This window comes from Typopeltis vanoorti, chromosome 25, assembly GCF_054136105.1.
Source record: "Typopeltis vanoorti isolate ZY-2024b chromosome 25, IOZ_Tvanoo_1.0, whole genome shotgun sequence".
NCBI lineage: Eukaryota > Metazoa > Arthropoda > Arachnida > Uropygi > Thelyphonidae > Typopeltis > Typopeltis vanoorti.
In genome coordinates, this window is record NC_143573.1 from 12,831,855 (window position 1) to 12,847,358 (window position 15,504).

Genomic DNA, 15,504 nt, shown 5'->3' on the forward strand with positions numbered 1-15,504 from the left:
TCGGTACAGTTAGGTTACTGAATACTCATGGAAGAGGTGTTACATATAGTTCAATTTGGTTTAGAAGTATCCCATTATAATTTTCCTTGTGGTAGAAAGTAGCATGATTCCTCTGTAATTTTCTTGGTTGTTCAGATAGCCTTTCTTGTTTGAATACATAATCAAATGGAAATAGGAAACTCGGTTATCTCTCCATTAACTATTACCCTTGCACGATAGTTCCGGTATGGTTCTGCTACTGCTTTATTTTCAAGGGTATAATGCCATAATAACTGAGAAATTTGAACATCCTTTGTCTATTGATTGAATTGAAAGCTTTTGAGAAATCTACGAAGTTTAAGATCAAGTGAAGGTTTTCATTTATTGCTCCTTCTAGCAGTCTTCTAAGACAGTGGACATGTTCAACATGTCCACTGTTTCTTGAAAAACAGAAGCACTGTTTCTCAAGAAACCTGCTTGATTTTTGGTAGAAGAGGTGTTACATAAGGTTAAATTTGGTTTAAAAGTATCGTGTTATAGATTTTCAGTGTTGCAGGAAGTAGCACGAGTCCTCTATAATTTTCTGGTTGTTCAGATTGCCTTTCTTGGATATTGATATTTTTGGGCCTTCTCTCCAATATGATGGAATGCTGGATGTAACTAGAGCCATATTACAGATAGTTAACAGTTGTTTCCAAAACTCTTTTAATATTAGCAGTAATAATTACTGCTATTATACCATCTAATTCAGGTACTTTCTCATTCTTTTGGGATTTTTAGTGCAGCTTTAAATTCTTGCATCTTAAAATTGTTACATGTAATGGGAAGTTCTTTTTGGATTATTATTTCCTATCCTATCCTTCTCATCTGTCATAGGACGGATTGAGTCCCCTCCTAATAAGGGGGTTACTGGCATATTAATATTTCACCAGTTTGCCACTCCTCTGCTGCATTCCCTAAGGGCGGTATTCATGACTGTAATCCGTGTGTTCACGGGGCCGGTTTGCCTGCTTGCGGGATGAAAACCCATGCTGTCCATGTCTAAGACTGGCTATGGCCGAGGAAGATCCTTAAGCTCTTCACATCGCCAACAGGAATCGAACCTAGGACACTCCTTCCTCGGGCATATAGTTGTGAAGCGCATAGCCACTAGGCTAACAGAGCGAACTACTATTATTTCTAGCAAAGTAATTGTAGTGAAGTTAAATGATGAATTATTCAATAGTTTTTTGAAGTGGTTCTTCCATAGTAAAAGTTCTTCACTTTTATCTTCAGGTATCTTGCTGTTTTAGCATTTATTCTTAGTCTTTTGGGCTTCCTTTTTTGATGTATAAGGAATCAGCTTAACTACTTAATTCCTAAAATTCGTTTTACAGTAGGAACTGAAGAAAACAGAACACTTCTATATCTTAAAATGCTTCAACTACTTACATGCAAAAGCAATGTAAATAGCTAAACAAAATCATGGTAAAACTGGTAAGAATACAGAAAATAAATATCAGGAAGGTGGCAAAATGGTCCGGAAGATACTGAAAAAAAAAGAAGGAATGAGTACTGTAAAAGGAATTAGGGAAGATAAGTGATATCAAAACCAAAGATATTCTAAATGTCTGGTGATTAACTGCTTTGAGAAATTGCTAAATTAAACAAAAAATAATACAACAGTGAAATGAAATCAAGACAATCTAACAATACATGAAATAGAAAAGGCCATCAAAAACCTGAAATGTAGAAAATTCAGCTGGAGTTGATGATATTCAACCAGAAATGCTCAAATTTGGAGTTATTTTGTGTAATTCAGAAGCCATGCTCAAGGGGTCAAATTCTAAATTACTGGAGCAGACTCTCACAATACCCATCTGTAAAAACAGAAATAAAACAATGTGAGCTTACAGAGGAATTTCCATACTGAGTAATATGGGTATGATTTATGCAAGTATACTTGAGAAAAGGTTCCGATTACTCGGTTACGAAATCCAAGCATGCTTGGAAGGTTGTGGGCCTTAAAGGCCTGTTAAAGCCATTGGGATAGATAGATACTTGAGAAAAGGACAAGAAAATCATAGAAGAGAAACTTGGAGAAGAACAACCAATTCAAGCCAAGGAGATTGTCAGGATAATTTTCAACTGAAGACAGCTGAGAAATCAAAGAAATATAAGGATCTTTAACAATTATAAATGTAGAAGAGGCATATGACAAGGTGTCAGGAGAAAAGCTGTTCACAAAATGCTATAATTATGTAGTGTACATAGAACATTATAGTGATCAATGCATAGCCTATATTTGAGTTGTAAACAAGCAGTTAAAATTGAAGGAAGTACATGAACATGATTTGATGTTAAATCAGGTGTGAAATTCTCTACTGTTATTCATCATTTATATGGATCACATTGTGAAGGAGAGTGGCTGTAGGCCTGATTTCAAAACTGAAGATATTCAACATAGCTCTTTACTTTGTGCAGATAATATTAAACTATTAAATCCAGTACAATCTGAAAAATTCCTTAACTAAACTGAATAACTGCTGTGATTAATCTGGCATAAAAATCAGTAATAACGAGGCAAGGACTATAAAAAAGAGGTACAATCAACTGAATCCTGAATGGGAACCCTATAAGAGAATATTTAGTGAAGATGACAAATTACAAATCAGTCAAAACACTAAACTAGCTGTATACAAGACAGTGTTTAAACAAATTTTACTTATGAATCTGAGAGATGAATTAGAAATAAAACACTTGACTGAAGACCATAGATATGAGAGTTCTAATTAAAATTAGAGGGATGAACAGATAATATCAATGGTAGAATCATATTCAAAATGAAGATATCAGGTAGGAGCCTAACACTATTAGAATGTAGGAATGTTACCAGACCTAATTCTCAGGTAATGTATAATCACTTAAACAGAATAGGAGAGGAGTGATTAGCAATACCAATGGTCATGTCAGAATGGTAAAGAAAAGAACCAGAGGAAGACCAAGATCTAAGATGGATTGATGGACTATAGTAAGAAGTGTCTTAGAAGACTGAAATATAAGATTTGACAATACTGGAGTCCTAACGGATAACAAATTAATTTGAAGAAAAAATTGTTTATAGAAAGTTTCTAATGATGTAAAATTTTCACACATCAATATTCTGTACACCACTTGATGGTACATATCAGAAATTTGACAATGAAAAAAAAATTTGGTTCCTTAAAATTTATATTAATGAGAGTTTATGGTATTTAATGAATTTACTTAGTAAACGAATTAATAATTGTCATATTTTCTTTTTCAAATCATAAATAAAAAGTAATTCCAATTTGGAACTGGACCTTATCTTAATGTCACTAAGTGATGGTATATATTATGTATGCATTATGTTAGCATAAGAAAAGTATGTAATTCATTTCTTTTAAAAATAAAATTAGTTTTATCATTAGAACTTTAGTTATGGAATGGACTGAAATAAAATGAGAGCAAGATATCTATTATAACTAATTCAATCAAGTAACCTACGTAAGTGCACATAATACTGTAAAAATCGATCTTCCTGTCCATAAATATCAGCTGGTCTAAATATAACTGCTTCAGGAAATTCTTCTTTAACAACTTGCTCACCTAGCCACTGGAAAATAAAACCAAGATCTGAAATCTTGAATACAGTATGTAAATAATAATTTTATTTTATATATGTGATACATATTACATGTATCCCATAACCTATATATACTTTTTTTTTTTTTTAGCAATCACAACATGGCTTAAAGTATGTAAAGAGCAAGTGTCCCTGCACTACTACTTCGCGTGGATGATTGGAAAGTAAGAATATAAGAAACTATATCTGTGTTTTAAATGAAATTTTAATCATCAATGATTGTAGTATATATTTGAAATTGAATTTGAACTTAATGGTGGACTAAGGAAATTAAAGAGGCTGTACTGGAAAAGAATAAAGTTATCTAAAGTTTCAAGCAAATAGGTCCATATAAACTTTGAGAGAATATAGAGAAAAATGAAAGAAGCAATGTATAAAAGTAGTTAAACAAAGTCATGGAAAGACTGGCAAGATGAAAGAAGATAAATATCAGGAAGGCAGCAAAATGTTCTGAAGGTTACTGAAAAAAGGTCAGAAACAGAGGAATGATTACTGTAAAAGGAATCAGAGATGATGAAGGGGACATAAAAACTTAAGATATTCTAGATTGCTAGAATAATTACTTTAAAAGACTTAATGAAACAACAAGTGACATAATGGTGATGGAAAATATTAAACAAGAATACAGGAGTACATATCAGTACTTGAGCCAGAAACAGGTGTTTGATACCAAGATGGCAAGAATGATCTATGAGGACTTATGCTATTAGAAATGCCCTGGTAGACAGATAAATAAGATCTTGGAGTGCCAACAAGTGATAGAATAATTTGGAGGAAAAACTGTTGACAAGACATTAGTGATAACAGAGACTTAATCATTTAGTACTGTTATTGTAATCTGTACACTTCTTGAGAGTACACATCAAGAAGTTAATGATGATGATGACAAATGTTTGAGAAGCCATGAGAACTTAACAAGGATTTGTATTTACATTTTCTAGATCTGGAAAAGGCATATAATGCACATAATTTGGTTTAATGGAATGAAAACAGAAGAATGAAATAATTAAATAGGTTTAAGAGTTTCAATATTTCGTCTCTGTCACGGAGACATCTTCTGGAATATACAACATAAAAAACACACACACAAAAAAAGAAACATCGACATAAGTGGAAGATGACAGATGAGAAACTCTAAAGACTCAAGGTAGCCAGCATGTTTATTTATATTTATGTATTATTTTTAAAGATGCTGCTGCTGATTTGAAAAAAAGAGTCCTCAAGTTTGCATTTGCTGCAGTGAAGTATGGAAGTTTTTTCTCCCATTTGATTCTGTACAAGGTATCCAAGGATGGTTGTGGTTATACTGTGGCAGTAAGTTATCAGAGCAGCATACAAAGTTAATGGAAACAGTAAAATATGACATAAATGGATACAAATATAAATATATTTCTTAAAAGAAACATGACATGTACAGAATCAAGTATATAAAAAATAGATAAAAACAAGTGTAAAACAATCAATGAAAAAGTGTAAAAAGTTTATAAATAATAAAGCAATAATTATATAAATTAAGTGGATATTAAATCCAACATCATTTCAAGCTGAATACAGAAACTATAAAAGTTTTGTGCTGAAACTATAAAAGTTTAATGTAAAAATTAACCAGAGAGCTTGCGGGTGTATTCTTGCAAGCTCTCTGGTTAATTTTCGCATGAAACTTTTATAGTTTCTGCACAAAACTTTTATAGTTTCTGTATTCAGCTAGAAATGATGTTGGATTTAATATCCACTTAAATTTACATAATTCTGCATCGCCTAAATGAAGCCTTTGGCTCTTTATTTTAGTAAATAAAGCAACAAGATAAATAAGAATAGCATAAATGATCTAGATATGGTAAAATATATTAATTTTTCATAAAAATTTTAAAATAAAAGAAACATCTGCTGAGTTTGATAAAATCTGTCTGAGTGTACAGGACTCAGTCAGGTTATGAATATGGCTAAAACAATGAGCATGCTCATTGATAAAATGAGGACAGTCAATTAAAATATGACGAAGGGTGAGTCTGGCATTATAAAACTCACAGATAGGCATGTTATGATTTACATTACAGGATTTACATTATGATTTACATTACAGGAAAGTGTCTGTGGGATGACTATAAACTATGCGGAGCCAAGCAAGTACAACTTCCTCTTTTCGAACTCTGTGCAGACTAGACTGCCATAATTTAATTTTAGGCTTAATTTGGTACAACTTAATAGTCTCACTATTCCAAGATGACTGCCACTGAGATAGAAGTGCAGGTTTGACAACTGGCCAGTAATCAGTATGGCACAGGCAGATGGTAAATGTTTGAAAAATGAACTGACCTTGTTGCAGTATCTGCAGCTCCATTTCCACTGATCCCAAACACGACTTGGAATCCAACAGAATCATACATCTAAGTGTAGCTTTCATAATCGAAGGAGGTAGTGTTGGATTTGACAGAGCATAAGTTTGTAGCTCTAAACTTTTTACCGTATGAAGAGAGCTTTGTGAGTCTGAATATATTATGGATGTTTGATAGTGATGCAAGCTGATGTATTTTAATGCAAGCTCTATCCCATACAGTTTGGCTGTAAAGTTGTTACATTCTAGTAGGATTTGTGCAGATATATCGACACCTGGAAAGATGGTAAAAGATCCCATGAGGTGCTTCAATTTTGAGTCATCCATGTAAATAGGCACAAAATAAGAGTTCTCAATTCCATGAGCTTCAAAGAGCTGCTAGCAGATGGGGGAAGGGAGTTCTATCAGCAGCCTGTCGAAAGAAAAACTACGTGTATGACTGCCATGGTAGAAGTGTGTTTAGTGGCCTCATGGCTATGTTGTCTACTGCGATCTCTAGAACTTGTAGGAGAGCTTTTACTCACAGTTTTTTATTGCAGTGTCAGATGTACAAATTCTCCAATCATGGACAAAATATCATTGGCCTAAGGTGGTCTGGCAGGGATTTTATTTTCCTTGCATATAACAGAGAGCTGTTGATGCTAAAGTGATTACAGTGATTCATTTGCCTCGACATATAGAACTAGGAATAAGTGATGTTTGAAATGCACCAGTTGTAATTCTGATAGCTTCATGGTGAATAGGATCTAGCTATTATAGTGTACTCTCACTGGCAGAAGCATAGACTTGGAACTCGATCAAGTTTTGATCTTATCAATGCCCCGTACAAACAAAGTTAAGAACATCTCAGCACTCCAAAGGGTAGAAGATAGGGTGTGCAGCATGTTCATTGCTTTACAGTACTTGTCTCGTAACTGATGTATATGAGGAAGGAAACTAAGTTTGCTATTAAATATAAGCCTCAAGAACTTCACTTCTGGTGCTACTAGAATTAATTTTGTCCTAGTTGGAGTATAAGGTAAGGATGACGACCACATCTAAAGCAAAACTGCATGCACACACAAACTGTCTTCTGTTGTGAACATCTGCAACCATTTGAAAACACCCATTTTGAGAGATAGTCGATGGCTTGCAGAAGCTGTCCATTAACCTGATATTACAGGACTGGCAGAAGATGGTGAAGTCATCCACATAGAGGACATTACTTAGCACTGGAGGAAGTTGTTCTGCTGAGTTGACCTTGATTGCAAAAAGTGTGATACTTAAAACTACATAGAAAAAAACTGCAAATCATGGGAGATAACGTCCACATCAAGTTGTTAATGGTGGTAAAACAATATATTGTAAGAATAGGCCTTTTAAGACAAGACCAACGGAAAACGACGCAAATGGCAGGAAAACATAAATTGCGGGAACGTAAAAATGGGGTTTTACTGTATATATATATATATATATATATATATATATATATATATATATATTATTATTTACTGTATATATATATATATATTATTATTAGTAGTAGATGCCATCGAGGGAGGGCATCTACTCTACAACTCCCATCTCACTACTCTACCAACCATCATATAACACCAACGCCATCTACTGGTGACTACCACCAAGAGTACTTTCACAGACAATCACAAACATCCATGCCCACGATGGGATTTGAACCCACAGCCTTTTGGCTGGAGAGCGGATATACTAACCACTTGGCCAACCATGCCGGCAAATATATATATATATATTTTTTTTTTTTTTGAGAATGGTGGATGACCAGTATCCATTTCTTTTTTTTTCTGGAAAAATATCTAAGACATTTTCAAATTCCAATCCTCCCTAGGGGTACTCAATATATTAATTGCTTCCTCTTCCTAAGGGGGAGTGAAAGTATCCATGCCATCTGTTAACGGGCCATCTAGTAAAGGTTCTGGAGTTATATCTTTGATCCTCATGGTACACTTTCCATTATTTTTTTTTAATAAGAGGATTTTCATGTAGTGGTACCATTTCTGGCATTATATGAGTACCATTCTGGAGTTATATCTTTGATCCTCATGGTACACTTTCCATTATTTTTTTTTAATAAGAGGATTTTCATGTAGTGGTACCATTTCTGGCATATCTTCAGGAGTGAGACCATAAAATTTTTCTTTTTCATTTGCTCAAAAGAGGTAGCGAGCAAGTCACATCTTTCAAGGATGTTGTAGTTGTGAGAAGGTGGAATTGACGTACATGTCAATGTCCTGACTGATACTCTCTTTACACTTTGCCTTCTCAGTGTAAGAGGGTTTAACAGATCATGTTGCTATTGTTGTGGCATACTGCCTCTTCATCCCCTGGTGCGTGATGCATTGCTCAGTTTTTAACTTCTGTATCTCCTTTTCTTCCTTCCACCTTTGGCATGCTCAGCAGTATGTTGGATGGTCTCTCTCACACATGGTTAGACCATTTTGGTGTTTTGCTCTTACAGTCTTTATTCTCATGTTCTTTACTGCGAGAGTGGGTACAGATGGCAGAGACACAACTGGCAGTTTGAGAATGACCATATTTCTGACATTTAAAGCACTGTAAGGGTTTGGAATATAGAGCCATAATGGAGAGTTGAGATATCCTGCTTTGACAGATGATGGTGGTTTTGGTGTGTTGAAGGTAAGGATGTTATGTGTTCTTATGGTAGAGTTCAGCTATAGTTCGATGTCCAATGTTGAAAGCCACTCTAGAGCCACCTTTGATACTTCATGTAACTCCTGCAGGTAGCCATGGAAGCGGCAAAGGGAATAGTCACTGATGATATGTTTGATAGTCTGTAAGATGTAGGCGCAGTCACAGTAAGGGCTATTTGCCATATTCCATTTATGTAGGAGGTAGCCACATCTGCCCTGGTTCACCCTGATTCTGTTGATAGTTGTCCATAGTCTTCTAGGAAGGATGAAACTGGGGTGTTGGCTGCAGGAGTCTTTCACAAGAACCATTTGTTGGAAAGTTCATAGTCCATTGTTGGTTCCACATGTCATGAGTTGAAGATGCTGGGCCAGAAAAGGCTCTGGTAATGTCTCAAATGGATACTTTGACTTCAGCAGGGTTCTAGGAGGATTTATAAGGGTTGAGTGGAGAGGCAGTAGGGAATTATTTGTGATTTTCTCTAGTTCTTTTAGTGAAGCCTGTCTTCTTCATATATTTGGTGGGGCTATGTTGGAAAGCACTGATATCCATGGCAGAGAGGTAGATTTCAAGGTCCCACTAACTGTGAGCATGGTTATGTTCAGTTAGGAGCCAATAATGTTTGTGTGAGAACTTCTTTCCCAGACTGGTGCACAGTACTCTGCAGCATAGTAAACAAGAGCCAAGCTCAAGATCCTAAGTACCTCAGCTCTGCAACCCCAGCTAGTTCTACTTAGTCTTGAGATGATGTCGTTTCTCATTTTTATTTTGTTTTTAACTTTGCAAATGTGATTTTTTGTAGGTCAGATTTCTATCCAAGTTCACTCCTAGATATTGCAAATGAGGATCATGCTTTACTGGGTTGCCACAAAAAATTAGATTGAGCTGGCAGTTTGACTCCTTGTTAAGATGGAAAGGTGGACATTGGTTGGTAGGGTTTGGCTTTAAGAGCCACTGCTCGAGAATCTCCAAATCTGTGTTCAAGGCATCCTCCAGAGAGTTTAAAGAATGTGACTGGTGAAGTATCGGCATGCCATCAACATACATATATTTGCTTGAGCTTGAGGAAATGCCCGAGATATAGATGTTAAAAAGAGTTAGAGCCAAAACAGTCCTGGGCAAAGTCATTCTGAAGAAATCTGGGTTTGCTTTTCCTTCCTCCAATATAGACCGAATTTTTCTGTTTGTGAGCATGGATTCCAGGAAGTGTAAAGTTGTTTTACATTTTATGATGAAACTGAGCTTTCAGAGTAAGCCTCTGATTCACACTATCATAGACTGATGTCAAGTCAGTGAAGGCAGCTCCAGATTTTAATTTCTTTTGGAAGTCAGATTCAGATTGAGTTGTTAAACCAAGACTTGATTACAACAGTTTCTGGCAGGCCTAAAGCCAGCTTCCTCCGCAGTGACAGCCATCTCCATGAGTAGGGAGATCCTTTTCAGTATGATTATTTCTAGGAGCTATTTCTAAAACAAACCGCAACTCAACATCACCAGAGTTAAAGATCGGTACTATCAACGTAAGAAGCCTGAATGGCAAAGAAATGGAGCTAGCTGAGGAATTAGATAAGTACCAGATCGACATAATAGGGGTGGCTGAAACAAAAAAGACCAAAACTGGTGAGATCTTTCTGAGCAATAAATACAAAATGTTATATTCAGGCAATGACAATCAAGGAAAAGAAGGAGTAGCCATAGTATTCAACACAAAATACGAGGCTCATCTTCTTGAATGACAGCCAGTCTCAAGTAGAGTAATGTGGGCAAATATGAGAATGGGGAACTGAACAATGAGACTTATTTGTGCCTATGGTCTCACAGAAGGTAATACTAAGGTAGAAGTGGAGGAATTTTTTGAGGCTTTAGAAAAAGCAACTGACACAATGAAAAAGGAAAAGTTGGTCCTTGTTGGGGATCTAAATAGCAGAGTAGGAAATGATTGTGAGACATACAAAAATATTTTGGGAAAATTTGGAGAAAAGAGCAAAGCTAATAATAATGGCAAATATCTGTTGGATTTCTGCTCAGGACATGGACTGGTAATTACTAACACCATGTTCCAACATAAAAATGTGCACAAATTCACATGGAGAGAAGAGGCTAGGAATAAGAAAAGTCTCTCATTGACTATGTTATTGTTGATAGTGATGTTTTCTCCCTGGTGCAGGACACCAGAGTGTACAGAGGATTTGAAATTGGAAGTGATCACTATTTAGTCTTGAGCAGGATAAAATTGAATTTCATATTGAAAAGAAAAACATGTAAGAAAGTTTTAAAGCGAATAAAAGTTGAGCAGCTCTCAGATGTGAACTGTAGACTAAAATACAGAAAGATTATTGAAGAAAAAATGAAAGAGTTTGAGACCAGGAATCAAACCTTGGATATTCAGTGGCAAACTCTGAATAAAACATTGATTGATTCTGCCAGAGAGGCATGTGGTGAGGCTGTGTGCAAGGATAAAAAAAATCAGAACTCACTGCTGGACACAGGAAGTTAAAGAGGCAGTGAAGGAAAAGAAGAAAGCATATCAAAAGTTCCTGGCAAATAAGTCAGCTTTTACTCTTACACAATACAGAGACAAATGTAAGAAAGCTAAACAGTGTGTAAAACTAGCTAAACAAAAGTCATGGGAGCATTTTGGAAAGAATATAAAAATAAATATTCAGAAGGTGGCAAAATATTCTGGAGGTTGTTGAAGAAGCTTAGGAATGGAGGAAAGAGTGCTGTAAAAGGAGTTAGAGATGATAAAGGTGACATGACAACAGGAGAAAAAGATATCCTTGAAGTATGGAGTAATTACTTTGAAAAACTGCTAAATGAAACAAGCAGTGATGACAGCACAGTGATAAAAGACACTGACCAGGCATGCAGTCAGGAATACATATCCATACTTGAAGTAGAAAAAGCCATCAAAGGCTTGAAATGTGGAAAGGCAGCAGGAGTAGATGATGTTCGACCAGAAATGCTGAAGTATGGTGGTGTGAGAGTCTTACAGTGGCTGCACTGCATAGTTCAGAAGGCCTGGACAGAGGGACGAATTTTCGATGATTGGAGTAGAGCTCTCATAGTACCCATATAAAAAAGGGAAATAAAAGTGAATGTGAGAATTACAGAGGTATTTCCCTTCTGAGTGTTCCTGGCAAGATCTATGCAAGTATACTTGAGAAACGATTGAGAAGAATTGTGGAAGAAAAGCTTGGTGAAGAACAAGCTGGATTCAGGCCAAATAGAGGGTGTCAGGATCAGATCTTCACTTTACGACAAATAGTCGAGAAAGCATGGGAATATAACAAAGATCTGTATTTAAGTTTTGTCGATTTGGAAAAGGCATATGACAAGGTGCCAAGAGAGAAGCTATTCAATATGCTGCAGTTATATGGTGTCAATGGGGCATTATATCAAGCAATACTTAGTCTTTATTTGAGTTGTAAGTCAGCAGTTAGAATTGAAGGAAGTACAGGAAGATGGTTTAATGTTAAATCTGGTGTGAGACAAGGATGTACATTATCCCCTCTGTTATTCATTATCTATATGGATCACATTATGAAGGAAAGTGGTATTAAACATGATATCAAAATTGGAGATGTTAATGTCAGCTGTTTGCTTTATGCGGATGATGTTATACTTCTAAATAAATCCGCTACAAGTCTGCAAGATTCTCTGACTAAATTGAATAGCTGTTGTAACAGATATGGTATGAAGGTCAGCAATAAAAAGACAAAGACAATGAAAATAGGCAGAATCATTGAAAATGTCAACTGTGTTGTGAATGGAGAACCTGTGGAACAAGTAAAACATTTCAGCTACTTAGACACGATTTTTACTGAAGATGGTAAATTAAATTTAGAAATAGACAACAGAATCAGCAAAGCTGGTATGGTGGGAAGTCAAATGAATAAATTCATATGGAATAAGAAAGAAATTAGTCGGAACACTAAATTAGCTATATACAAGACAGTGTTCAAACCAGTTTTAATTTATGGATCTGAGAGCTGGGTCAGAAGTAAAACACTTGACCAAAGACTAGAGACCGCAGATATGAGAGTCCTGAGAAAGATTAGAGGCGTGAGCAGATGGCATCAATGGCAATATCATATTAAAAATGAGGATATTAGGAAAGAACTTGACATTGTCAGCATCCAGGAATGTGTTTGCAGAGCTAATCTCAGATGGTATGGTCATTTAAATAGAATGGGAGAGGAAAGATTAGCAAAACAAGTGTTCTCTGCCAGGTTATCAGGAAAATGACCCAGAGGAAGACCAAGATATAGATGGATTGATACAGTAAAAAGTGCCTTAGACAATAGAAATATAACATCTGATAATGTTGGAGTCTTGACAAGTAACAGACTGATTTGGAGGAAAATTGTAGATAGGAAGTTAGTAATGATGTAATTTTTTCATGTAGTACTGTCATATCCTGTACACCCCCTTGAGGGTACATGGCAGGAATTTGATGATGATGATGATGATGATGATATTTCTAGGAGCTTGTAGGTTGAGCATAGGAGGGCAACTGGATGAAAGGTTTCAACAGAATTTGGGTCTTTCCCTGTTTGGGAACCGTAATTATCATAGATTCTCGCTGGTAGTTCTTCAGGAGAAATGATGGTGGAGAACAGGACTGGTAGCCATGCCGTTCCACGTTGGCCAAGGTGTTTAAAGAATTCAGGGAGGACATCAGCTACAGCAGACTTGCCATTATTGGTATATGATAGGGCTTCTTGGATTTCCTCTGCTCTGATTAGGCCACAGAAATCTGAAGTTTTAAGGCTTAAAGCTAAGTTCTATCTCAGAAAACTTTGCATGTCATTCTTTCTGAAGGTCTTTGGATTGATCTTAGATATTGAAAATAAATGGGATGCAACTTGGTCTGGAGTCACCTTTGGAACATTTTTTATTATATTTATTGTACAATGAAATTGTAGAGAATTCATGACTAAACAAGCACATGTAATAACCACAGTAATAATGAGTAAATATTTCATCCTAAGTATCTTAGGACATTGTCAGTACAGTTAATTCAAACAATACTACGAATAACATACAGTTAGGGTGCATGATTACAATGGAATCCCAATATGCGTGCAGTAGTGTGATATAGAATTAAAATATATCTCGAGGGGGGGAAAAATTACATCAAAATAAGATAACATATATAAAAAAAATTATTTTATACAATTTTGTATGATAATTTCCCATACTTTAGGAATAGCAAGAACGTCATTACAGTTTAGATTTGGTCTGTGAAGTAGGGCTTCAGCACTTTCTTTATATAAATGTTCATGTTTATATAAAGATCTATGTAGAAGTTTTGTCTTTTCCCAATCCTATGGTTTGGGTTTCCAACTCTGTGTTGTGCGAGGAAGATTTCTGTGGTTTGATGTGACGGATATGGTCTTTATGTTCCGAAATGCATTTATGAACAGATCTACCTGTCTGTCCATAGTAAGACAATTTATGGGAGCATGGAACCTCGTACATGTCAGGTACCATCAGAGGTGAGAGTTTGTCTTTAGGAGAAGGTAACAAGTTATAGACCTGGTTGATTGGTTTGTATGTAGTAACAAGTTTGTATTTCTTCATAATTTTTGAAAGACTTATGGAGATGCCTTTGACATAAAGTATGGGAATCCTATGGGATTGTTCTTGTCTAGGTTGATGTGTGGGGAAGTGACTGGTGATTTTTTGAGTTGTTTTAAGATTGTATCCATTTAGCACGGCTGAATTTTTGATTATTTCCAATTCTTGGTTTAGAGATTCTTCAGAGGGGCAGAATCTGCATGCTCTGGTTATTAATGATTTAATGATGCCAAATTTTTGAGATGGATGATGAGCAGAAGAATTGTGAATGTAGCGACCTGAAGATGTCTGCTTGCGATAGACAGAAAAAGAGATGGAACCATCTTCTTTTCTTTGGATGTGTAAATCCAGAAAGGAGATATCATCTGGAGATTCTTTTTCTAGCGTAAATTTGATGCAAGGATGAAGAAGGTTTATTTTATCTAGAAACAGCTGTAATTCTTGTTCGGAATGACCCCAGACAGCAAAGACGTCATTGACATATCGTAGCCAAATTTTTGGTTTGGGATTAAACGTGAAAATTTTTTCTTCAAGGTATTCTAGAAACAGGTTTGCTAAGTTTGGTGATAAGGGAGACCCCATTGCTGTTCCTTCCTCTTGCTTGTAAAGAGAAGATGGTTCCATCTCCACTTCTGTCTATCACAAGCCAACATCTTCAGGTTGCTACATTCACAATTTTTCTACTCATCATCCATCTCAAAAATTTGGCATCATTAAATTATTAATAACCAGAGCATGCAGATTCTGCCCCTCTGAAGAATCTCTAAACCAAGAATTGGAAATAATCAAAAATTCAGCCATGCTAAATGGATATAATCTTAAAACAACTCAAAAAATCACAAGTCACTTCCCCACACATCAACCTAGACAAGAACAAGCCCATAGGATTCCCATACCTTATGTCAAAGGCATCTCCAAAAGTCTTTCAAAAATTATGAAGAAATACAAACTTGCTACTACATACAAACCAATCAACCAGATCTATAACTTGTCACCTTCTCCTAAAGACTAACTCTCACCTCTGATGCTACCTGACATGTACGAGATTCCATGCTCCTGTAAATTGTCTTACTATGGACAGACAGGTAGATCTGTTCATAAATGCATTTCGCAACAACATAAAGACCATATCCGTCGCATCAAACTGCAGAAATCTTCCTCGCACAACACAGAGTTGAAAACCCAAACCATAGGATTGGGAAAAGACAAAACTTCTACATAGATCTTTATATAAACATGAGCGTTTATATAAAGAAAGTGCTGAAGCCCTACTTCACAGACCAAATCTAAACTGTAA

General features: G+C 35.8%; 1 protein-coding gene across 2 annotated transcripts in view; it reads right to left on the bottom strand.

Moving 5' to 3' along the window:
* Positions 1-15,504, bottom strand: part of ND-39 (NADH:ubiquinone oxidoreductase subunit 39) — a 287,270-nt gene that overhangs the window by 163,167 nt on the left and 108,599 nt on the right. For both annotated transcript variants that reach the window (XM_090414724.1, XM_090414725.1), the window contains exon 6: positions 3,483-3,595. In XM_090414724.1, the coding sequence (XP_090270850.1) occupies positions 3,483-3,595 (113 nt within the window). The remainder of the gene's footprint in view (positions 1-3,482; positions 3,596-15,504) is intronic.